This window comes from Choristoneura fumiferana, chromosome Z, assembly GCF_025370935.1.
Source record: "Choristoneura fumiferana chromosome Z, NRCan_CFum_1, whole genome shotgun sequence".
NCBI lineage: Eukaryota > Metazoa > Arthropoda > Insecta > Lepidoptera > Tortricidae > Choristoneura > Choristoneura fumiferana.
This window is the reverse complement of record NC_133472.1, coordinates 5,319,475-5,346,255: the sequence shown is the minus strand read 5'-3', so window position 1 is coordinate 5,346,255 and position 26,781 is coordinate 5,319,475. Positions and strand designations below refer to the sequence as shown.

Genomic DNA, 26,781 nt, shown 5'->3' with positions numbered 1-26,781 from the left:
GCCCACTATCAGCCCAGCCTATATACGTCCCACTGCTGGGCGCAGACCTCTCAGAATGAGAGGGCTTAGGCCGTAGTTCCCACGCTGGCCAGTGCGGATTGGGAACTTTACACGCTCCATTGAATTGCATCGCAGGTTTCCGCAAGATGTTTTCCTTCGCCATACAGCTCATGGTCAATTTCAAATGTAATTTCGCACTTGAATTTGGAAAAACTCAAGAGGTGCGAGCCGGGGTTTGAACCCGCGATCCTCTGCTTGAGAGGCCATAGGTCAAACCACTAGGCCACCACGGCTTACCATGCCCACTACAGCCAAGTGTATCTCCAGCTCAAATCGACTCGCGTCTCACCGAACTGGCCGGTCTCTGGGAGCGGCTCGTGGCCGCTTCGGAGCTTAAAGGCAGCAAGCTGCAGGAGGCGTCCCAGCAGCAGCAGTACAACCGCGCCGTCGAGGACATCGAGCTCTGGCTGTCGGAGGTCGAGGGACAGTTGCTCAGTGAGGATTACGGCAAGGTGAGATCGAAACTTAGCCAGTGTCAGGGTTTCCCCACATCGATGCAGAATCTGCTTTAGCCATCAAAAAATGTGTAATATCTTGATTTTAAAAGTGGTAAGGTATATAATGATTACGCAGAATCTTTAAATCGCCTTAAATTACAATCCCTCGAATGTTGGTCAGACTGTATTGACTCTGTTGTATTGTGCAAAATTATGAACAATCTTCTCGATGCCCCTAGCCTACTTCAAGATATTCAAATCAAAATACCACGTACGAGACAACGCCAATGCCGTGACAAGCATCTATTTTCTATCCCAATGAGGGCTATCGTTTTTTGTCTCACTAGATGGCGCACTGTAGCATGAGGTTTTTAAGTATGGCTTTCAAAGTCTGTTATTACGGGCGTGAAAACAAAGTTTAGATTAAAGTCATATTTAATACACCTTAAAACCGTACCATAATAATATCGAGCATGCCACAGTGTTGCATAGTCCCCGTTTTGTTCGGAAAAAGGGAGGACAAAGGTTTTTGAAAGATAAAACTGTCTCAAAACACAGACATTCATTGCCCCGGACCGCATATTTGCTATAATTAATTTCAGATATTGCAAAGTATTCGCAAATTTATTCTAATTATAAATAAACCCACGTAGCTCACCTAAAAACTATGAGTTTTGACATTTCGGAGACCTCACGCTACACTAGCGCCTCTAGTGGCGAATTCATACGCGATAGCCCTCATTAGTAAAACATGCTATGCCAAGAATATGTTTGTGAAGCGCGTCTCTGTGCGCTTTATAATAAAAATAATAAATTGGTCGATATACTCGTAGATATATTTAACTGTACATCAAACTCAATAAAAAGTGTATTTAGAAAGTGGTCATATTTTGTAACTGCAACTGTTAGTAACTAAATTCAACAGCAATATTATGTGTATTAACCTCTAACAGGTTAAAATACTCCACAATTCGTTGTCTATGCACAACTTAAATATTTTTTGGAAACTATAGGTCTACATATTACTAAGTTAACCTAACTAACTAAGTCAGCAGAATTTGTGTTTACCAAAACAGATGAGATTAAATGTAAAAAAAAGTGTAACCTGTAATGAATATCTGTATATCGTCACTACTTTAAAAAAATCTCGTATCTAAAATCAATATGTCAACAAAATTTAACCTTGATACAATGTTCATAAAGTTCACTCAGAAAATTATCTATTTTGAGGTACGTTTTTTTTAAAGTAGTGACGATATGAGTGTTTGTTTCATAATAAATAAATAAATAAATAAGTAATGTCCACGCAATAAGAGCGAAACAGACGTGTCTTTCCGTTGGTAAACGTCGTTCGCGTCGGCCGAGCCGGTTGACGACTTTTTCGTTCTTATTGCGTGGACATAAAGAGTGTTTTGATCGGTTAAAGCCGATTCCGCGTCGATAGGTTTGGGGAGATCATATTAACTTTTTCTAGTAACTCGTTGCGATGGTTACGTCTCCTGGATAACACTTTAAAACCACGAGTTTCTATAATGTTTTCTGTGGTTAAAATTCATCTGGCGAACATTTTAAGCCCATTTTGTGGACTATCTCCTAAGCACATTAGTAGCATATATTGTAACAGTTTTTTTAAGAAACTGTCTGTGTTGTCTCTTAGACAACGGCACAGAATAACGGGCAAGGAAAAGTTGATTGAGTATTTTTATTTATAATACTATATATACTTGTCGAAACGCTAATGAGGACAAAAAATGCATCAAAGACGCTGAATATTTGGGTGGATCAACTATTTGTAGTTGTTATTCTGTCCCGTCAGCGAGGGGACAAAAGTAGTATAGTTTCATAGAAGATATGTTGTGTCACATTATACTAACATGCTTATTAGATAGAAGGGTCTTAAAACTACCACAAAAATTCAAGGTTCTTCAAATGTTAATCCTATAAACTTACGGTTTAAAGTGACACAGGAGACCGTAACTACAGCAACGAGTGACAAGAAAAAATTGATCGCCCATTTACCTCTTATTCTTTTATTTGTTCTTTTTCTTTTTTTTAGTTTCTGGTTTTTGGTAAAAAAGCATTTTTTACTTTTTCCTTTTTTTATCTTTGTGCGGATTGTGAACGCCAATGTGTCCAGAGCGTTGCAGTCTCCCTGACACTAGTACTCTTCCAGGACCTCACAAGCGTCCAGAATCTGCAGAAGAAGCACGCGCTCCTCGAAGCGGACGTGGGCTCGCACGCGGAAAGGATCGACGCCATACGGAACCAGGCGGAGCAGTTCATTGAGAAGGGCCACTTCGACGCGGACAACATCAAGGCGAAACGGGTGAGTCCAGAGACAGTTTTGTATTGGGAGATTGGGATCACAGCGCTCGCAACGGCAAATGCTGGGCTTACATTTGTATCAATTTGCCGATCACGATCATACGTATCGCATCGACCTCGCGAATCCTAAGTATGGACCAGGGGTCTGACAGTTTAGTTTCATTCATCGACGTTGTAGCGCTGCCATTTGTATGATATTATTACAATCTGTGGACCGCCGCCATTTCTTTGCTGTCATGTCCTTACCCTGTTTTAAACATTGAGTTGAGTGCGGGTATTCTCTTGCGTTCTCCTCCCGTTTTGGTCGAGTTGTAGTTCCATGAGTAGCCATCCTCCTCTGTATAATACTCTACTTGCGGTAGTGTTTAGTGCGAGTGATATTCCACTGACTTCCAATATGGCAAAATTCAAGTGTTGTGTTATTGATTGTAATTCAACAAGTGCCACTCACAAACTATTTTGCATGCCCAAAAACGACTATTTACATAATCTTTGGATGTCGTTGCTAGTAAGTTTAATGAATAAATGTATAAAAACACTTGGTCGTTTTATTTCATAACTTATACGAGTATGAATAAAAATTAAATTAGTACAAGACATCCTTTACTCCCATTTATCGTAGAGCGCATCACTAGCATTGACTGGAGACTATCGATAATGATTATATCGACCTGTGGAAAGCCCTGTCACTGTCAAACATGTACCACAGACTGTAAAATTTAACAGTGCTACAACGTCAATAATAGGAAACAACTATAATTGACTGTCCTATCTGTAGCAAGTTACATATTAGTAATCTGTGGTATGGACGCTCACTTTGGGCACAACGTGTCACTAGAGCATCGTCGCGTGAAAGAATGCATCTATACTAATAGACACAGAGTGGACTGCAAAATCTCGTACCTACTTAATACCGCGATGAAACGCACAATGGTTTCCCATAAAACTGATGCTGAGTCCGAATTTGATAGTCTGCCGCGGCGGAACTTGCCGAAAGTACCAAAAAAATAGTCACTTCCGGTGCGAAAAAAGGGGCGTCATTTAACCCATCTGATACTGAAATAATAGTCATGGCATCAGTTAGGAATTTACTGGTAGATACAGAAAAGCGAAATATGTCATTATTTTTTTTGCCGGAAGTGCTCGGCAGACGCTCTCAAAGGTGACCACCAGGACCCTAAATATACCCATCTGATACCTGCATGAAACCAATTCCAGTCGGTAGGTATGAACCTTCATTTCCGGAATATATAAGTCTGCCAAGGCTGTTTCTGCCGAAACACCTTGACATACGAGATTATGTGAGCAACCTCTACTCCGTGAATATTTGCAGCGTCTACCTGTTGCCGTTATTAATATCGAGCAAAAAACGGTAAAGAAATGGGAGCCCCACTAAAATATTTTTTTTATTCTGTTTTTAGTATTTGTTGTTATAGCGGCAACATAAATACATCATGTGTGAAAGTTTCAACTGCGTAGCTATCACTGTTCATGCGATACAGCCTGGTGACAGACAGACGGACAGTGGAATCTTAGTAATAGGGTCCCGTTTATACCCTTTAGGTACGGAACCCTAAAAAGCGCATGCCCGTAATGCTCTGATAGTGCAGCTTTCTTCAACAATTGTCATAATTCCAGGACGGTCTGGTGACCCGCTACACAGCTCTCGACAAGCCGATGGCGATCCGCAAGCGTCGGCTGCTCGACTCCCTCCAAGCCCAGCAGCTGTTCCGCGACTTGGACGACGAAGCGGCCTGGATACGCGAGAAGGAGCCAATCATCGCGTCCACCAACCGAGGTATGCTCACATTCAACGCAGAACAATTCTTAGGGTGCCCCCACCTGCAGCCGCTGGTCGCTTGTTTGCAGCGATAAATCTGGTCACCTGACCCCATTTTGAATTTCCCGCGACTCAAAAAAGGTAGCGTCAAGTCGCCGCGTCGAGCAGAAGCAACAAGATGGCTTCTTGCAGGAATGGTCTTGGTCTTGAAAGCTGATTTCTTAATCTCATTTAGTAGCAGTCGTGGCAGTGGTACAAATAAAAGAAAATGCAGTGAATGAAAAAAAAATAACAGTGTTTTTGCCGAAATTGAAGAGGTTTTTTTGTAGCGATAAAGCTCAACATTTTCAGCTTTATCGCTAAATGTCACGTGACCAGGTATGACGTTTGAAACTAGCGTCGAGCGACTGCATGTTTGCCTGTTTGGGGCAAGCTGTACACGCCCATACAAACACGTCTTGTCAAACTGACATGAGTACAGCCCGGATTATATGCAATTTTAACTAAAATCTTGTGATGATGCATAATTCTAAATTAAAAATATAAATATTTATTTGTCAGTGTCAATATTTACTTTTTAAAATGAGTAAAAAATTGCATATTTCAACAGAGTAAAAAATTGCATATTTCAACAGTTTTCATGCATTATTTGAATGTTGCATATAATCCGGTCACTAGGAATCAGTTTCTATGGGCGTGTAGGTACACAAAAATCGGATCGGTATTATCCGGCCCGGTCACCCGGCTAGTTGTAAACTTAACCATCCCGGCCAGGTCGCGATCTTATCGGCGTCCAGAACCTGATGAAGAAGCACCAGGCGGTGATGGGCGAGATGGCCCAGCACGAGGCGCGCGTGGAGGCCGTCCGGGCGGCCGGCGCCGCGCTCCGCGACGCGGGACACTTCGCCGCGGACGAGATCGGCGCGCGGCTGCAGCAGCTGCACCAACAGTGGACCCAGCTGCAGGAAAAGGCGCTGCAGGTAAAGTGTGTCCCAAAAAAGGACGCAAGATTTGAAATTGATGAAAAACACATTTTTTTTCGTTATAATATATTTATATATAAAATCTTGAAATACATAATGAAGGGTTATTTGTAGAATAATACGTCAGGCAAATGTCCTCCTAGGCTTTTCTGGCACATACGCACTCTTTTGTCAAAATTTTCTATGACCATTTTGCATAGATCCGGCTGAATTTCCAATGCTGCGTCGAATTTCCTCTTTTAAAGCATTTGCCATTTGAACGGCTTGTTTTTGGATGACCAGTGGAATGAACATCATGAATTGATCCACTCTCCCTGAATTTTGCAACCACTCTGCTGTTGATGAAGTCAAGTCAATATTCCGACCATATTTTGCACGGAATTTTCGAACCGTACACGCCAAACTTCTTTTGAAATATTGTTCAATAATAAAAACGCGTTGATCTTTCGTATAACCCGCCATTTTTACAAACCCTAAACGTTCAGCTGTCAAATAGTTTTTTTTTAGGGTTGCCAGCACTAAAATAAAAAAATGGCGGCGAATTTAAATCTTGCGTCCTTTTTGGGACATCCGATATAATAATAACCCATTGCCCAATAACGCATTGCTTTGACTTTGTCACAACTCCTAACTTTTACCAGTGGTTTCATTCTAGCATGGTGCAGGCAGGTGACACTTGATGCACGTTTCGTTTTACTCAAAAAAAGTTGCTCCGGTCTAAATATATGGAAGTATGTTTCAGTTGTAGCCTGAATATGACTGGCGTAAAATATTTGAACATAAAAAACGTGTTATACGAAATAAATTTAAGCTATCAGATTTTTATAATCAATTAATTAAATTCAAAGCACAATTAAGTGAAGAAACGTAATATGCGTGTAACGTAACATCAGAGGCTCGTTTAGTGATGGGACCTAATGTATCTTGAGTTATATTGGTACTTATTAATTCTTAAATATTCTTGCAAACTCCGTTTATCATTAAACCCAGTTTAGATCTGCAAGATAAATCGTGCAAGTTGCATTACATTGCGGCGCTCGATTGTCAACCGACTAGTGGCTTCACGGCACGATTTTTCTTGCAAGTCTAAACCGGGCTTTACTTAAGTGGCTAATAAAATTCCAATCTAGAATTTCACTAATATTTTCATCAAAATTACGTAATAATCGGATTAATGATGACATTAAATATGATTAAGATTTTAAATTATTAGTTTTATCGACACGTTTCGATACTTTGACTCTCTAGTCTTGTGATATTGACAGCTGTCACCCGCACCATGCTACAATGAAAGTACTGTAGTGGGGTTGAACCTCATAAAATGTACTCTCGATGAACTTTCACAAAACATAAAAACTCATGGTTTTAAACAGTCGTCCAGGGGACGTCACCATGGCAACGGGGCACAAGAAAAACTCGTTCAATCCTATTCTTCAATGTTCTCCATTCAACCGTGAACCCTTCCAACAGCGCAAGCAAGATCTGGAGGACTCTCTCCAAGCGCAGCAGTACTTCGCGGACGCCAACGAGGCGGAGTCCTGGATGCGCGAGAAAGAGCCGATGGCGAATACCCACGACTACGGCAAGGATGAAGACTCCTCCGAGGCCCTGCTGAAGAAACACGAGGCTCTGCTCTCGGATCTCGAGGCTTTCGGGAACACTATAAAGAGTCTGCGCGAGCAGGCGAACTCATGCAGGGTGAGTCAGGGGAGATGGGTGGCAGTAAAACTCTAGTGGGATCTTATATCGTCACTATTTAAAAGTATAATGCAAGCTTTTTTTTACTCTGATATTTTAACGAGGCTTTAGCACACCAAATGTGACTATATCAGCCTCATGGGGAGCCTCAGATTACACCACACTACAGTCGAATATTACACGATCCCTTGCACTGAAACCACGTCTCTGGATGCAAAGGCCCGTCCAATGAATCTGTAAATTCGCGTCGCTTCTTCTGAAAGCGATCGACTGAGAATCACATTTACACCTCCATTGAACAAGCCCATACCATCCAAATACCTGACTCTGATGGCCTTATTCTGATCACATTCCAAAAGAAAATGAATAAGGTCTGCAGTCTTATTACATCCCATACACAAAGGTGATTGTACAACTCTCATCAAATGCAAAAAACAATTAAGTGGAATGTGACCAGATCGAACACGTAGTGCTGACACAAGAAGGTCCCTGGAAAGGCCGTCACGATCAAACCAGGGAACTTTAAATACCTTATTCTGCATGGTACCATACCAAAAGCTTTTTTGCTGTATGTAATTTGATACATTTCCGTACCTCAAGTCGATGCCATTAACAGTTGAGGAGTTCCATCCTGCGGGGACGATCATGGGCGGACTACCGCGATGTCAGTGCCAGATTATTGTATTGTCACCAGATTTACATCAGTATGCCAAATTTCAAGTCAATCCGACTACTGGAAGTGTGTCAAATTTAACTTGTATTTTGACCCGCACATACAGATTTGACCAGCACATACAGACATACAATAATGTGGTATTTGAAATTTACCACGACCTTTGCGGTGAAGGAAAACATCGTGAGGAAACCTGCACAAACCTGCGAAGCAATTCAATGGTGCGTGTGAAGTTCCCAATCCGCACTGGGCCCGCGTGGGAACTATGGCCCAAGCGCTCTTGTTCTGAGAGGAGGCCTCTGCCCTGCAGTGGGACGTATATAGGCTGGGATGATGATGATGATGATACAGACATACATTGCCAGTTAAATAAAAGCTTGTAAACATTCTGAACATAAGTTGACAATGTAAACAAAGGAGGTTAAAATATTATTTGTATTGGATAGTGCGAGACTATGCCCACTAGCACGTTATTTAACCAACCGTCGCCGTTGCGTGCCATGCACGGAGCGTCAAAAACGGTGCCGATACGCTTCCAATGGATATGACACGCCGTTGACATGTAGTCCGTGTCGCGTTACGTCCCGTGCCTGACGCGTTTCTATTACGGTCATGGTTTTATACGGTGTGGTGTGTACAGTGTGGTGTGTATATTCATAGAAAATGTTTAATTCGGTTCGTATTTGAACCCTTTTCCAGGCATAGTGCATATAGTGACCACATAAATGTACCACCAGCCAAATATGTGGTCAGGGTCTACCACCTTAAAGTTGATAATCGTTTGCATGTCATAAAACAATAATGCCAATAGACGTGTCTGTCAACTTAAAAGTTCGACTGTGGCGACATATTAATTTGATAGGAATTTGTTTAAAAATTGATAGACCACTTATTTGGCTGTTAGTACACAAATATTAGACCTTGTTGAAATGTAAATATGCTACAAAACCAATTGAAATCGTTTTTTTTTTATCCGTTATTAAATGAATCAATCACTGGGTAAAACATTAAAAATTACTACTAATTTTGTGGTAGCTTATTTAAATTCGCGGGGCTTGGAAAAGGGTTGAGCGCCGAAAAAATATGAGCTGGGGTAACCATGCGTAAGCAATTTTCTTTGTAAATTTCTCAACGCTTTGTCCGCAAACAGCAACAAGAGTCCCCGGTGGTGGACGTCTCCGGGAAAGAATGCGTGGTCGCCCTCTATGACTACGCGGAGAAGAGTCCGCGCGAAGTATCCATGAAGCGAGGCGATGTGCTCACCCTACTCAACTCTAATAACAAGGTAACTTATAAGAACACAATCGGGCCCCCCATGTCACCAACATGTCAATAGGGATTAATCAAATTTTCTACCGCCAGAATGCAGCACTAGCGCAACCGTTGCCAGTTTTTTGAATGTCATAATAGTACATTGTGTCTTAAGGGCGGTAAATAAGGAATTACGAACGAGAGTCTATTAGAAGCCCGAAGTCGAAGACTGAGGGCTTTAATGAGTCGATGTTCGTAATTCTAGTACCGCCCGTGCGACATACAATGTTTTTCATCACATTTGCAAGTAAAATTTTATATTTTTAAAAGAAAAAATATAATTGTTCCAAATATTGGCGATACCTTAGGCTGTGCTCTTGGCAGCGCCGCCCTCCCCCTCCCCCTCCCTCAGCACGCGCCGCAACTTGCTTGTGCATGTGGAACATGTAGTCCTGCAGCAGGAGCGCGCGCACGCGCACGCGGCACTGACTCATTTACCGACCACGGGTTTCATGACAAGCACATTAAGGTCGAGGGTTTTATTTGGGGGGTTGCAACCAAGGTAGCCTGCATGTTACGACACTGTTTACGAGCAAGTGTGATGAAAAAGTCTGTTTAATGTCCGCTTTCTGCTGTCCTTTTTGTTATTTTTTTCCCATTGAACCCATATTTTTTAGAAACTATTAAATGATTATCTTGTAGAACTCTATAGGTTAGGTTAGGTTTGTTTTATAACAATTCTGAACAAATTAATGGATTCAGAGAAAAAAGAGCTATGAAAACAATACACTATAACAAACATTAAATTATGAATTGCGACAAATATGAGAGTCGATATGGACCCGTAGTCACTGCATACTCGTAACTGGCCCTATACCACGAAGTGCAAAACTCGAACTTCGTATGTTGCCGTCCCGCTGACCCTTATGTCATTTAATACGCGAGTGAAAGGGACGGTGCGATACGAACTTCTATTTGCGAGTTGCGTAGTAGCCCCTCTTGAGTCGACACTCGCGTTTGACGCGTACAATTAAACTAGTTTTCTAATCGTGTTCGAAAGTCGACACAAAAGATCGGTTTTCTTTTTCTTTCCCATAAGAATCTTAAGAAAAACGAAGAAAACCGACGAGTCCCGAGCGACATAACGTAACCATTCTAGTTGTACAGTCGAGTCTAGGGCATAAATAAACAGCATACAGCCATAGCGTTAAATTTACGTATACATCGACGTTATGGCTAGTTGGCATAAAGGTGTATAGATCGCTGCATAAATACAAAAGGAGCACAAATTTAAAAAAAAAGTTCTTTTGTCGCAATAATCGCATTTAAATGCTATTTAATTATATTTATTTATTTTATTATGCTGTTTTTATTAAAATATGCCCTGTTGAAAGGTTTGGCAGCTGTAATGGCCTTAAGTTTTTTTACCTATAGCATTATATTTGAAACAAAAGCAAAAATATTTACTGAAGCGGCGGCATTGTGTTGTGGAATCGTCATTATATCTCTATGACATAAATATTTCGATTACGTATGTCTTTTTATTCAATGAACATAAACAACTCGCTCACAATCGAAGTTTCTGTTAGACTACTACTAAATGGCGTCACTTGCCCATGCATGTATTCCTACTTATATAAAATTTTAGGCAATTATAAATATACAAATGTCTTAAACTTTCGTGATTTTCACTCGTAGTCAAAATACCACGCACAGGACTTATCACGCTAACACACACGGATAATATTTACCTCGACGTTTCGGCAACATTACAATGGCCGGGTGGTTTTTTTCCGATTTCAACAAAATTTTGGAGGTAGATTCAGTTCATGATGTGTCCCCAAAATATTGTATGGATGTGTCCGTTTCGTTGCGAATTTTTCTTAGTAATTCTCGTAACAAAACGGACACATTCATACAATAATCGTTATATACTTTCAATATAAATAAAAATGAATCGCCGAAATGTAGGTATGTGTAAGCGCATAACTTCTGAACGACGGTACCGAATTGGATAATTTTTTTTTTGTTGTATTCGTTAATTGTCAGGACAAGGTTTGTGCGCAACAAAATTAAAAAAAAGACTAGTAACATATAATAATATTGTACAAAGTATTATTTTGAGGACACATCTGGAGACCCTGTTTTTCCTGCTCGGAATCATGGACTGAGTCTACCTCCAAAATTTTGTTAAAATTGGAGAGATAAACTCAGGGTACAGCGGTAAATAGAAATGCCCTTATACTGTGAAAATTGAACACTGTAGTTCCAACCGTTTAGCTGTAAAATATTTGTGATCGACGGACAGACAGTAGCAATCATCCGTGCAATAAATTGCTGCCTGCACAATTTTTCGTGGATGTTTTCTAATGCGCAATAAAACATTTGCTGCCCAACTAAAGTATAATAAAATTTATTATTACAATAGTTGTTAGCTATTAATTAAATGACGAGATAACGCTATCAGGGCCAAAACCGCTATCAGTTTATGTTATCTAAACTCTTTAACTGTTAAATTAACAATTATTTATTACAACACAGTTCTTTAAATAAGTTAAGTGTTCATGAGAAATAATACTACTAATATAGGTAGTGTAATGACTAGGGCCTGTATATTATTTTGTATTCCTTCAGTTCTTACCATACCCAATATAAAGTATTTATGATAACAATATTCCATGTATTCAAGTTACAACATAAATAAAAAATACTATCGGTTTGTCGATAACACTGATAAAAAGCGGTGTTCTCTCCCTACAATCTGCCCTAGTAATGACAGCGGGATTTTGTTTACTCGTTCAGTTCATTCATTCTCCTTTTATGCAATCAGTTCTTCATGAAGCTGTGCCAATCGTTCACTTCAACAGGCAGTACTAAACTTAATGGTTTACCAAAATTAGTCAAGCTAATATAGTTTTTTAACCATTTATCGTACCCTATCAATATAAGTATCATTTGAATGCACGATTAATGATCCTTAAGCTAAAACACAAATCGTTCATTCTCGTAAAAATAATTATTTCTAAAGGTGGGCATTTAAAAAACAGTCCCGAATAGAACTTTTAATTTTTAGATGTGCGATTATTTTGACAGGTGATCAGGGTTCAACAGCCACAAACAAAAAAGTTGCTATATATTTTATAAATAAAAAAAAATCAATAAGACTAAAAATATATAATTATATATATAGCAATGCATGAAAATTTAAAGGTACATAGTAGGTGAACAAATTGATTCCCCTGTTGCTATTTAATTTCTTCTCAATAGAAGTGAACAACAGAAAACCATTTTGTCCTCGACGTGTCTATCCATCCTCGCCGTACCGGCTTGGGTGGCTATATGAACGCCTCGGGTAAAATGGCTCCTTTTATGCTCTTGTGTACAATCTAGTGTACAAGCGAAAAAGACGTCGACGCGTCGGCTGGCATCGGCCGAGCCGATCCGAGTCGAACCATGCCTTTTTAGCTCTTATTGCGTGGACATAAAGGTTTTTCCTACCCGCTTATGCCATTTCCGCGTCAAAATCAAGATACACGCCTCTTATTTGTTATGAATTCAGTTATCCATCTTTAAAACATGCAGCATCCCTAATTTACTCGTGACGCCGCGGGCGCGGGTGACGACAGCGTACTAATTCAATGTCAATGACAAACAACTGGCGAGTTGTGACGCGCCCATATACGCTACGTTTCGACCAGAGATGTGCGAGGGTGTGTTGCAGGTGCGGTCCGAGGGGGGGGGTCGCAGGGGACATGGTCCCCCACCCCCAAATCGTGCACGTCAAATTGAAAAATCTTCTAAAAATATACAAAATAAAAAAAATACTTAAGAATAGTGCTGCTTGGCAATTAGCATTCATTACAAAGATACACCAGATCGGGCGTGACCAAATTTTATCGTGGACAGACTTTATTGTATAGTGACGTTAGGCCTCTAGGTTGGCAACGCATCTGAAATACCCCTGGTGTTGCAGATGTTTATGGGCGGTGGTGATCTCTTACCATCAGGAGACCCACTTGCTCGATTGCCATCCAGTAGAAAAAAAAAGGTTATATCAATGAACCATCTGCCGAAGTTAACGCATAAAAAGCACACAGTGTATGATATGAACGCGTCCTAACGTTCATTGTTCAGTTATCTACTGATGTGACGACTTTATGTAACACCGCACCGAACTCACTCGCCGTCCGCCCGCCGCGCCTTCCCCACGAAAATGTAGCTCGAATCAAACTTTTCTTATAGTAACCCTCTGTGATATTAGTGAATAGTAACAACGAATTTAATTATGATAGTTTCTTTTTGGTTGTGTTATTTGTTCTTCGACAATGTGCGCAGAAGGAGGCCCGTGCGTTGCGATCATGTTTCGTGTGTTATTGTAAGTCTGTTGTGCTCATGCGGCTACTACGAAATTCGAAAATCGAAGTTCGTATCGTATAGGGAAGGTAGTACTTAATCTCGTATCTATATTGTATTTCGATTCAATTTATGAAAAGTGTAAACAAAGACGCCATTTATCCGACCACAGACATTCAATGATGTGAAAACCTAGAACCTATTGCAAAATAATTAATCTGTTCAGTAAATCTATTAATTTATTAATTTAATAGATCAAAGTATAAGTAGTTTCATTTCCCAAACGAATCATTAGCATATTTACATTTTGCATTTTATTCATTTGGTCAAATCATCATTTGGCATAATTTTAAAATGAAATATGACTAAGAAATTATTTATGAAACAATAATTTGCCAAACAAAAATTGACTAACTGTAAAATTGCGATAAGTTGTTTAAGCAAATGTTTTTTTGCCAAATGATAATTTAGGTAAAATATTTTGAGATGTGATACTTTGGGAAAAGTTTTTTGCCCATACATTATTAATCCGAAAAATAAACATTGAAATCAAGTGAATTTTGGTGAAAAAAGTGATTAGACATCTAGTTAAAAGACACGAGTTATAGATAAATGTGTTATTGATTCGAGTTTTTATACAAGAATTATGATGAAATCGGTTTGTTTACACTTTTAATAAATTGGATAGGCATAACGTGTAATACCTTTAAACGAGTAGCTCTTGTACACTTATTGTATATATAATAAGAATCTCGGAAACGGCTCCAACGATTTCAATAAAATTTGGTTTGTGGGGGTTTTCGGGGATGACAAATCGATCTAACGTGGTCTTATCTCTGGGGAAACGCTTATTAACGAGTTTTAGCTCGAGCAAAGCTCGGTCGCCCAGGTACTTAAATCTAAAATTAAATATAGAATATAAAATTCTCGGGTCCAAACTGTTTGTGACCAAACTCCTTCGAAATGGCTTGAACGATTTTTATGAAATTTTGTGTGTATATTCGGTAGGTCTGAGAATAGGATGTAAACTATTTTTCATACTCCTACGCGGACGGAGTCGCGGGCAACAGCTCGTCCCACTAATTTTATAAATGCGAAAGTTTGTAAGTCTGTTTGTTACTCCGTCATGTTTAAACCACTGAACCGATGTAGATGAAATTCGGTATACAGATAGTTTGAGTCCCAGAGAAGGACATAGGATAGTTTTCATCCCGGAAAATTGCGTAGTTTCCGCGGAATAGCGATAAACGAGTTCTGCGCGGACGGCTAGTAATATATATGTGTGGCATATCGTGAAATGCCGCCATTTCATGAATTGGCTAAGGGACATCCGCCATAACGTTCAAACTCACCGTTTAATGATTTGCCTAGTGACGCTTAGGCCGATCATGAAATTCCTAGGCATATCATGAAACGCCGCCATATAGGTTCTGGCACTTTGCCAGCCGCTGCCGCGGCACGTTCGCTTCGCTCGCTCGGTTCGTGCGTCGTGATCACAATTAATACTAACAACTCCTCGCTTCGCTCGCCGTACCTAAATTTTTCTTCTTTTCGGCATAGCACGATGTGCGCGGTATAGAGCTAGGAATATCGACGAATACGTTGCTCTAATCGATCTGCCGTATTATTTCTCAGGCACATCGTGATATGCCTGGCCAACTTTTAGGCATATCATGAAATGGCGACGTTTCACGATATGCCTAGAAATTACGTGATCTGGCAGATTTTACGATCGGTCGCCGACATTATATAAACGTTAGCGGGACGGCAAAAGAGAGGTTTTGCACTTCGGAGTTCTACATCAGAATCAATCAGATTTCTACAATTTTCTATCATTAAATTACCTAGGTAGGTAAATCCGCAGTGAAAAACTATTAAAATTCCACTTCTGTCTAAACGACGAAATTACATTAATGTTATTTCATTCATTCTTTCTTTGATGCCCGTTCAATTAAATCGGTTTTCACACATGTCACATCACTAGTTCGAGCGCTAGTTGTCGTCTAAAAATCAGTGTGATTACGACAAAATGTCTGTCTGTGTGCGTGTTTCATGTTTGTGTCACATTGTTTTTGTAGGCATCTGTAGGAATGCAATTTTTTTTGGCATAAGTGTGTGGCAACGCGTAGAAGTGTGCTATACGTGTTTCCTCGCCCTCCCCCGAACGAATTGTCAGAAATAGTTTTAGGTAAAAGTACCACAAAGGCGCATCCCGTCTTAAATTATCTAAGTTATCGCTATATGTCACGTGACCAGATTTGACACTGGAAACGAGCGTCGAGCGATTTCATCCGGTTGCGCCCTTAAACTACACAAATTTTTAGTCCCTTTCGGTGTTCAAATGAGCAACAAGGCAATGAGCTAACCGTGATGCGTCGCCTGCGCAGGATTGTGCAGGTTCAGAACCGGATAAATTTAGTTTCGGTTAAGGCCGTGCAGACATCGACAACACGAGATATCGTCAACACGGCGTTTTAACTTTGTTTGAAGAAATATGCTATTTATGTGTACTTACATCTACATATACAAATTCAGTAAACAAAAACCAACGCAGTTCTTTCATGAAAACTTTGTCGATCCAAAACGTCATTGCATTCAGATAGACACAGACAGAATAGGGAACGTGCACGGGACACAATTTTTTATGAAAATTATATCAACATTAATATTATAATCACAGCTCGGTTTGTCAAACAATAAAGATATAATTGAACAAATGAAAAAAAAATCATTTTCCCTATTACAGACTAACACTAGTGCAACACTTCAACTTTTCTTTTTTTATTGACAACTTGTATTTTAATTATGATGTAATATAGTGCATGGCATGAATAAACAAATTAATGAACACTAAGGGGCTGATTAATTTTATTTGACGGATAAATGTGATGCCGTCTCCGTCTATTCGAACAATGCAAACTGAGACGGCATCACATTTATCCGTAAAATAAATTTCATTGATTAAATCATGACGGTGAAACAGGAGGTATGTCGGGTGTTACTCTAAACTCTAATCTAACGTCATCGCCGACATACGAGTATTACGTAAATACTAAAATATCACAAGATTAAAAAAAAAAAATAACAATTACAATGAAGTAAATTGACTGTCAACTAGAGATCATCTTAACTGAAATACAATATGAAATCATTATTGTCGATATTGGGAAGTCTATAATTGGTACCGTTTCCAGGACTGGTGGAAGGTGGAGGTCAACGACCGGCAAGGGTTCGTGCCGGCCGCGTACGTCAAGAAAATCGACGCCGGCCTCTCTTCATCGCAGCAGAACCTCGCCGACTCCAGCTCGATCGCTGCTCGCCAAAACCAAGTGAGTAACTAACATTATAATAAAAAAAACTGGCCAAGAGCGTGTCGGACACGCCCAAGATAGGCCAGCCATTACGAAAAAAATCAAGTAATATTATGTGCGTTATAACACAATTAAAACACTTACTACAGTCGTTAAAATCTATTACCTGAAAAGAACCGTATCTTCACGGCACTTACGTCCTTTTGTTGAGAAGCGCAGTTTTTCGGCAATAACTCAAAAACGGTATATCCGATCATGTTGAAACCAATTTTCGTTGAAAGTATTTATGAAGCGTTACCTTTTCATATTTTTTGCATATTTTTTTGGACAAACAGTTTACAAGAAAGAGGGGAGGGGGCACACAATTTTTGCTACTTTGAGAGCGATTCTTTCCGGAAATCTTTACTTAATCAAAAAAGTTTTTGAGAAACCTTACTATCTTTTCAAAAGAGCTGTCGAACTATGTGCCACACGCCAATGCGACATGATGACAAGACATCTGTACTCTAAATTTCATTGATATTTTGAGTTGATTGCGTTTTCGAGTAAAATGCCTGTGACATACGGACGAATGGACAGACAGACAGACAGACGGTCTTGACGAAACTATTAGGGTTCCGTTTTTGCCATTTTGGCTCCGGAACCCTAAAAACAACAATCACAAACAACAAGGATGTGTCGCGATGAATGTGTTTACCTCGACGCAGCCTAAAAAAAACAACAACCACAGACTTTCGCATTTGGGTCATTATTCGAGATCGTATATTTATTTGATTTTGGCGGGCACATTTTTGTTGATAGAAGATTCTGTTAGAGTTGCCAGGTTATCTATCAGAAGTAAATACAAGATCGTCCTGACACATTGCAAAACTATGAAGTTTCCGAATATAAATTAACAATATGAATCAAATCAATGGTGCAATGTGTTAGGATTGACTTCTCAGCGGCCGGGCACTATAGTCTATAGTAGACAAACAAGCATTCGCTAAAAAAAATAGAGTCACCGACGCAGCTCAAAAAATATGCAACATGCCATTTTTTATATCCGTTAACTTTCAAGGGAACCAAATAGAAGTTAATTTTTCCTGTGTAGTGTAAAAGGCAAGGTGTGATGTATGTTTTTTTTTTCAAGTCCATAACAAGTGTTTTTTTTTAGTCGTGGATTTTCAATTCGACTTTTGTATCTGATGATTTACGCGTGCGAAGCCGCGGGTAAAAACTGGTAATAAGTATATTTTCTTTATTCCAGATCGACTCGCAGTACGACAATCTGCTGGGTTTGGCGCGCGAGCGTCAGAACAAGCTCAATGAGACCGTCAAGGCTTACGTCCTCGTCCGCGAGGCCGCAGAACTGGCCACATGGATCAAGGATAAGGTAAACGAGGCTTCCTGTAATTAGCTTTATGATTTAAAATCAAATTATTAGTCGACACTAAAGGTTGACTAGAATTATAAAAATCCGCGTCATATTGCGGAAAGCCATTAGAAATAATTTCTTGCACTGATAACACTAGATTCAAATGTCATCTGTCTATAGCTGTCAGAGTTTAACGTTGTTTGCGCGTGGTATTTTAAAGTGTTAGTTTGTGTTTTTGTGCGTTAAAATGCCGAAGATTATCCATAGCCTTGGAAGGAAAATAATTCACAATGTATATGTCATGTATTTGTCATAAGAAAAGTCTGAGGGTAAATATTCCTTTAAATAACATCACCTACACTGCTGTCAATATGACTGGTAGGTATCGTATAGTAAGTGTAAAGATTGTTTCAATATAAAACGTAAAAGTGTTGCCCTCGCGTCAGGTTTTTTATATTCCTGGTCAGCCTTTAACAAATCTAGTTAAATCGTAGAACGGGTGTTCTAATAAAGTATGCGTCCGCACGTCTTCGTGTTCATTGAAATCTTTGGAGCAATGAAAGCATGTGAATCTGTTCTAATAACATTAAAAAGGGATAGCCATTGTCATGTTTAGTATGCAGGCTATATTTTACCGGTTGCGTTTGGCTATAGCGTTTGTCTCGCGCAGCCATCTACGTTGGGTTTCAATCCAAATTAGCCAAGTCTTCTGCTTCCAGTCTGAGGTAAGAATTCCTAGATTTGAAGCTAGAGAGTATACTGGCGCACTTGTATTCAGACGCGCCGTGCGCAAGCTATTCTTTCTGAAACAGAGTTGACATTTGACGCACCGGAACCCCGCCCGCCTGTGATAGATCCGACAATGAGCCGCTAAGTCGTCACGTCGTCAAGACGTTAACCCAAATTTAAAGAAACGGACCCTACTTTTTAGGGTTCTCTTATAGTTTCGCCATGTCTGTCTGTCTGTCCGTCCGCGGTTTTGCTCACGGACTATCAATGCTAGAAAGCTGTAATTTTGAACGAATATATACGTAAACTATACCGACAACATGGTACATTAAAAAAATAAATTTTTTTAGAGTACTCATAGACGTAAAGCGGAGGTGATTTTTTTTTCGTATCCAACCTTGTAGTGTAGGATATCGTTGGATAGGTCTTTTAAAACCAAAAAAAAGCAAGCAGCTGGACAGATTTTCATTTGAAAGAAAAAAGAATATTTAACGTCATAAAAACATCAAATTAATATAAAAATGAAAAAAAAAATGGAACCTAAAACCTTGAAAATTATTTTCTACTAGTTTGAAGTCGTTGCCTCAGCACGAGCCAGAAGGAGTGGAACTATAGTCGTCTACCTCACCTACATACTATATATTGGGCTTCAATCACTTCTGCTTGCTCGTGCTGAGGCACCGACTTCAAACTAATAGAGAAATATTTTCAAGGTTTTTGAAGTATGTTTCATTATTCGTAAAAAAAAAAATTCATAGTTTTTATTCATTCGCACATGACGCTAAATAGGCAAGCCGTGGAGGCGTGAATTTTCAGTGTGGACCTTATCTAAAAACTAACTAACTAAAGACATTTGGATAAGTTAGTAGCTGGACAGATTGTCATTTGGCCGGATTAGCAGCTGCACATACTTGTCCGCACAGTTCGAACTAGGGCCGGCTGCTTTGCGGTGGCGCCGTCCGTATAAATACCACCACATTTCACACCAACATTCCTCTCTTCCCTCAGGAGATGCACGCCCAAGTGCAAGACGTCGGCGAGGACCTGGAACAGGTGGAGGTGATGCAGAAGAAGTTCGACGACTTCCAGAACGACTTGCGCGCCAACGAGGTCCGTCTCGCCGAGATGAACGAGATAGCGGTGCAGCTCATGACCGTGGGACAGACCGAGGCCGCGCTGAAGATCAAAACCCAGATGCAGGTCAGTATATTCTTTTTTTTTTTTTTTCAAAAAATATCTGTATAAGTTGATATTATTCTTTACACAAGCAGCTACCAGCGATTCCGTCAGCGTAGAATTCGATTATAGCTATCCTGCGGGAGCAATTTTCTGAGATTAAAACTATCCTGTGTCCTTCCCCGGGACTATCTGTATACTGAATTTCAACTAAATCGGTTTAGCGGTTTAGACGTGATGAAGTAAAAAAAAACATTTATTTCAATAAATAGGCCGCAATGGGCACTTTAACACGTCATTTTTTAAACTACCAGCGCTTTCGGAAAGACCATCATTGCCAAGAAGAATGCGCCGCAAAAAAACTTGGCAGAAAGTCATTTTTTTTTTAAACTAACTCGGTGTGATGGGGTGACAAATAAAAATGACCAAGTGCGGGTGGCTCGAGATACGAGTGCTGGTACTTTTTGTGATCAAGTGCGGGTAGTTCGAAGGACGCGCGCTGCTAGGGTCCCGTTTGTGGTATTTTGACTATGAGTGAAAATCTACAAGAGTAATTTACAGGTATGAATGCTCTTATAGCTTTAGGCTACTAAATAGACTAATAACATATTTCTGTCTTAATCAGAACATACATAAACCTAATACGAGGCCATAGCTCTTACAAGCTTTAGTTTACAAGGGCATTTTGCCAGCTGGGACCGGTTTATCCGTAACGACGTCTCTTCCGGCCCACAGGAGCTGAACTCCAAATGGAGCTCGCTGCAGCAGCTGACTTCCGAGCGCGCCGCGCAGCTCGGCTCCGCCCACGAGGTGCAGCGGTTCCACCGCGACGTGGACGAGACCAAGGACTGGATCGCTGAGAAGGAGGCCGCCCTCGCAACAGACGACCTCGGCAAGGATCTGCGCTCCGTGCAGACTTTGCAGCGTGAGTTGTGCTCAATCATTACCGCGTTTAATTGTGTCTGTCTAGTTCGAGTCAAGTCAAATATCTTAAGTTAAGACTATGTCAAGCACTTATGGTGGTTATGAATGTCAAAAAATCTACCATACCGGGTCGGAAAAACCTCTGTTGAGTAGAATTTGGCAAGAAACTCAACGAGTTATGTATTTTTTTTAACATATAGTTCTTTGATATGCTCTGCGGTGAAAGGTGTCAATTGTTATGGGCGTTTATGTACATAATTTAGGGTACAGTCGAGGGTACAAATCTATGTATTGCGTCAAATATGATGGATGGAGGCATAAAGGTGTATTAGATATTTTTGACGTCTTGGTAACGTAAATATATTTATGGACTTGACTGTACAAATAACGTAATTGTTAATTTAAGGGTACTTGTCATTTCGTATTTTATTTTGTTTATTTTTTTTTCTTATTCCTAAACTAGTTTTGTTTTTGTGTACACTGGGTGTAGCACGCTTTAGTTTTGGTTTAGTGGGCAGAAACCTTTATTGTGGCCTTTTCGTACAGTGTCTACAACTTAAAACCGTTTCGTTATCCCCAGGCAAACACGAGGGCCTGGAGCGCGACCTTGCCGCCTTGGGCGACAAAATCCGTTCCCTGGACGACACAGCCAACCGTCTGATGTCGACGCACGGTGACTCCGCCGACGCGACTTACAGCAAGCAGCGCGAAATCAACGAGGCCTGGCAGCAGCTGCAAGCAAGAGCCAACGCCCGCAAGGAGAAGCTGCTCGATTCTTACGACCTGCAGCGGTAAGTCCTGCGTTTTTTAGAAGGTTCTGGACCCCGTCGGGGTCGTAGTCAGCGGACGCAACGTGGTATTCTCCCTGGTGACAGAGACAATGCAAGCACCAGTTAGAAGAAGCTTCGACTCTTACGCTCTGCAGCGGTAATTCCTGCGTTTTTAAAAGGTTCTGGACCCCCGGCGGGGTCGTAGTCAGCGGGCGCTACTAGGTATTCTCCCTGGAGACAGAGACAATGCAAGCACCAGGAAGGAGATATTCGATTCTTACGATCTGCAGCGGTAAGACTTGTTTCTTTAGAACGTTCTGGACCCGTCGCAGCTGTAGTCAGCGGACGCTATTAGGTTCTCCCTGGTGACAGATACAATGCAAGCATCAGGGAGGATAAGCTGCTTCGACTCTAGCAACCAGCAGCGGTAAGACCACATAACCCCCCCCCCCCCTTCTGAGTGGTAGAAAATCTGGCCCTCGAATGTATCCAGTAATAGGTAATTTTGTGCCGCTAAGTATATAAAAATAATATATAAGGACTTTCCTAACTAGCCTTCTCTTTCCAGCTTCCTCTCCGACTACCGCGACCTGATGGCGTGGATAAACTCCATGATGGCGCTAGTGAGCTCGGACGAGCTCGCCAATGACGTCACCGGCGCTGAGGCGTTGCTCGAACGTCACCAGGTAAAAGCCGTCGCACATTCATTACACATCCGTACTGTTATGCTATGTCTACACATTAGTGGTGCGAATATTCACATCCGCGGGTACAGCCGCCGTCTAAAATACGACTCAAGTTAATTGTTATTATCACGAATATGGTTTTGAAAGATTTCTGAAGCAATTTTTTTTTTGCTCACTTGCATTGTAATCCATCTTACAAATAACCTTATTTCAAGTCACCGACTACTAGAAGTGGGTCGAAACCGACTTCAGGATTTTATCCAAAAACTACAGCAAACAATTTATTAAAAACCTTGGAAAAACATGTTTTTCTGTCATATTTCTTGCGGCATAATTTAATAGGCATTAATGATATTTGCTAAAGCGCTGGCAGACTCATGTAAAATAGCTCTTTGCGGTCTGTTTGCGAAATGAACTTTTTTTGTTGTGGGAATAAGATGAGGGCACCGCTTTCTTTGTCGCTGACTTTAAATGCTTGAACATGACTACAAAGGATTAAAGTTTAATTCAAATGATTACGAAGGATCAAGAACCATGCTGAATTATCCTTCTTCTCTGCTAAAACCCGGACGCTGTTTGGCAACGGGTGTTTACTGGTGATGGTCTAGAACTTTGACAATGAACTGTGGCCGTATTGCATAATGCCTGGGCACTCGCGATCGCATACACCATCCTTTCTACCGTCACCCTACACGGTGCGACAGAAACGGTGAAAACGTTTGTGATTCCAAGTGTGTTAGACAAATAAGGTGCTATAATGTGGTGTTGGTAACAGTTAAGCCTGTGTGACATCTGTCGCACGGACGTAGCTGTGGTGCACTGTTTTAGCGGAGAAGAAAGGTGATAATTCGTTTTCCGGTTATTTTTGGTCCACTTCCGCTAGTCTATTTCATTTAAAATTTGGTATAGATTTGTAGTCTGGATGATGATGCAAGTAGTCAATAAAAATTACAGTCGGCCAAAAAGCTTGTTGGTGTTTCATGATATGGACCTGGCGGATTATACGATATAATCGGACAGGAGAAACGCATAACTAAATGTTGATAGCGCGTTTTTTCAAAACAACTGTACAAGCGTAAATTGAAAAAAAATGTCGTCCTCAGTATAAAGGTTGGCCGGAAGATCAAATTAGGGCCTATATTAGCTGGTGCACTTCGCGGGCGCGGGTGCAGGTATAAATCCTATGCACGCGACGCGCGCAGGTAGCGCTTGTCATACAATAGTATCAGTTCAACAGGCGTCCACACGCTCCGTGCAAACCGCGTCAGCTAGCGTAGGCCCTTAGTAATCTTTATTCCACATTTCACATACAGTAAAGACTATAATATGTGGTGTATTTGTCACACCACTAAAGGTCACAGCTTATTACGAGTACAGCCACCTGGCACCCGACCAGCACCGCCTCGCCTCGAGCGGTTAGTATTCTAGATATGTATTTGTATGGGCATGCGCTCACTACATCAACTCCGTAGCGTCACCGGATCGCCTCACTCGCGAGGTTGCCACGCGCGAACGGCGAGTGGACCGCTCGCTGCCCGCACGCTTGCGATGCGGCGCTCTCCACCTCCCCTTCATCCCCCTTACTCCCCCGAAAGTCGAGGCGGTGCTGGTCGGGTGCCGGGTGGCTCTAATGAGCTGTGACCTTAATGCATACATGTGTTCTAGACTCATCGGTTGGAGATAGACGCGCGTTACGGCATTATGCCACAGGTTAGCCGCATGTGTGGAGGCCTAACTCAATTAATACACACGTTTTATGCAACCGTAACGCCTGTACGGCCGGCACGAGCGGCCGCGACTCGCTTTGTCAATACCACCTGGTCAACGATGATTTTCGGTGCTTATGGCACGCGTTAAGATGGTCACTTTACTTTCATCCAGAGCCTGGAACGTTTATAATGCGGTTATCGTGATGAGGTGACCCCGTAACAGTGTAGAACACTTTGGTCTGTCACATTCGTCGAACGACAACTGCAACCGCTTAATATGGCCGCGGCAGCTGTTCGTTCGCCTAGTTTGAAATGAGATCGGTATATCTTGAGAACATTGGCGGCGATGGTAAATCACTTGTAAATAAATAGTCACGTGGCCGCGCCATGTAAGGAATCGGTACGATATTACTCGCATGGGCTAAGTGAAACTGTAGTCGCATCTATTTGCATTTGTCGGTTGCCCGCAACTCTCACGATGTCGTCTGTCGTCTGTGGGAGGCTTGCCAACGCTTCGTCTTCCTGTTCGTGGTCGCCACTCGAGGACTGTTACGGATCTGTTCACTCACGAAGGCGCGCCCCTCCACATTTTATAATTGTAGTTGTAAACGTATGAGCACGACATGTCTATGTGTGCGTAGCTCGAAAGTGTCCTCAGTCGCAAGCGTACCGTCAGTCACGCACACTGACAGACAACGTGTAAGTACAAGGTTTACTCGTGTACATTGATAATTAGGTGCGGAGGGGCGCGCCTTCGTGAGTGAACAGATCTGTATCTGTCTTTGAGCGATGTGGCCCGCCTATTGTCAAAGCCATTGCCATTGCTGGTCAATGTCATGTCAATAAAATAAACGAGGAACGCGCTTTATACGCCGAAGTTAGAAATTAGAACTTCGTATCATAGGGAACGGTATGCTCACTCTAATAGTATTTTTGACGACCGGATTAGGGCTAAGTGGTTAGAGCACCTGACTACGAAGCTTGAGGTCCTGGGTTCGAATCCCGGCCGGGGCAGATATTTGTGTGAATAACACGAATGTTTTGTTCTCGGGTCTTGGATGTTTAATATGTATTTAAGTATGTATTTATCTATATAAGTATGTTTATCCGTTGCCTAGTATACATAGTACAAGCTTTGCTTAGTTTGGGACTAGGTCAATTGGTGTCAAGTGTCCCATGATATTTATATTTTATATTTATATTTATATTTAATTAGCGAGTGAGACGGTACGATCCGATCTTCGAATGAGGGTTTCCTGACAGGTAAAATATCGCTAGATGCCGTTGGTGTCGTAAGGTCCGTTTGACGTTACAATTTGTGTCACATTCCAATCGCAAACGTGACACAAAAGACAAAGTTGACCTCACGGTATTGCTAACAGTAAGCCTCGTAATAAAAATGGTGCAACATATTGACAAAGCTGTTCGCGGCTCTCGTGCTAGCCGCAATGCCCTGTATCAAGAGTGCCAATTAGGTTAAATTATTCGTAACATTTGGCCGTGAAAAAAGAATCCTAGGTAATAACCAGGGTCGAGTAAGTATGAAGCTTCATACTAAATTGATATCTGGTTACTTTAGATGCGTTCGTAAACACTAGCCCCCTTATTCATAAACGACAACCAAACCTATTTTTGTTAAAATGCCGCTAAAATTCGTTTGTCCTTATCTGTCACTTCGACATTTGTATTTGTTAGAAAGGGACAAAGCATTTGTTAGTTAACATAGGCTTGTTAAGTTTTATGAATAAGGGGGTAGATGTTCAAGTGGTATAAGAGTCAATCAGCTATTTAATGTATGCTATTCTGTACCGTAACTCAGAAGACATCAGTGACATACTTTGTTAGAAAAATGTTTGCAATGTATGTCTATTAGCATGCTTAGGAGATGAGCCATGAAGGAATTGTCTTAAAACTGTCACAACTCCTAACCTATGTACCCCATAAAATCATTATTTTAATAAGTAACTCAGGAGACGTTACCATGGCAATAAGCTACACTAAAAAGTTGGTTGACACAAAGGTGTAGAGATATTCAAAAGATGCTTGTAGGTCAGAAGAACAGAGCGGGAGAGATGTTTTAGGTTCCGTAACCGATGGGAGAGAGACGGTACCCTAAGGTTGCGTTTCCACCAGAGATGGGCAAGGATGTGTTCCCGAGGAATGTGTTTTTCATGAACCAATAGAATCGCTTCATTTACCTATCCTCGCACAGCACCGCTCCGGTGGAAACAGCTGAGCGGAGCGAGGCGAGATAAATGAAGCGCTCCTATTGGTTCATGAAAGACACATTCCTCGCAGTACATCCTCGCACATCTCTGGCCCTATACTACGAAGTGCGAAACTCGAACTTCGTATGCCGTCCCGCTGACGCTTATGTCGTTTAATACGCGAGTGAAAGGGACGGTGCGATAAAAACTTCGAGTTTCGTAGTAGCCCGTCTTGTTGGTCTCAAACCACACGCAGCCTCAAACAGACGCACGCTGTCTGTCTGATCTCATGACATGTAATAGATGGACCGCTAAAACTTATACATGATGTCTTTGTAATGCTGCTACAACA

General features: G+C 41.1%; 1 protein-coding gene across 1 annotated transcript in view; it reads left to right on the top strand.

Moving 5' to 3' along the window:
- Window positions 1–26,781, top strand: part of alpha-Spec (alpha spectrin) — a gene marked incomplete in the record, with an annotated part of 80,177 nt that overhangs the window by 18,543 nt on the left and 34,853 nt on the right. Inside the window, 13 exon segments of the mRNA XM_074104160.1 lie at window positions 328–512; window positions 2,671–2,823; window positions 4,461–4,620; window positions 5,377–5,582; window positions 7,056–7,283; window positions 9,107–9,241; window positions 16,755–16,889; window positions 18,121–18,246; window positions 19,966–20,157; window positions 20,869–21,058; window positions 21,638–21,848; window positions 22,396–22,513; window positions 24,179–24,223. Of these exon segments, the coding sequence (XP_073960261.1) occupies window positions 328–512; window positions 2,671–2,823; window positions 4,461–4,620; window positions 5,377–5,582; window positions 7,056–7,283; window positions 9,107–9,241; window positions 16,755–16,889; window positions 18,121–18,246; window positions 19,966–20,157; window positions 20,869–21,058; window positions 21,638–21,848; window positions 22,396–22,513; window positions 24,179–24,223 (2,084 nt within the window).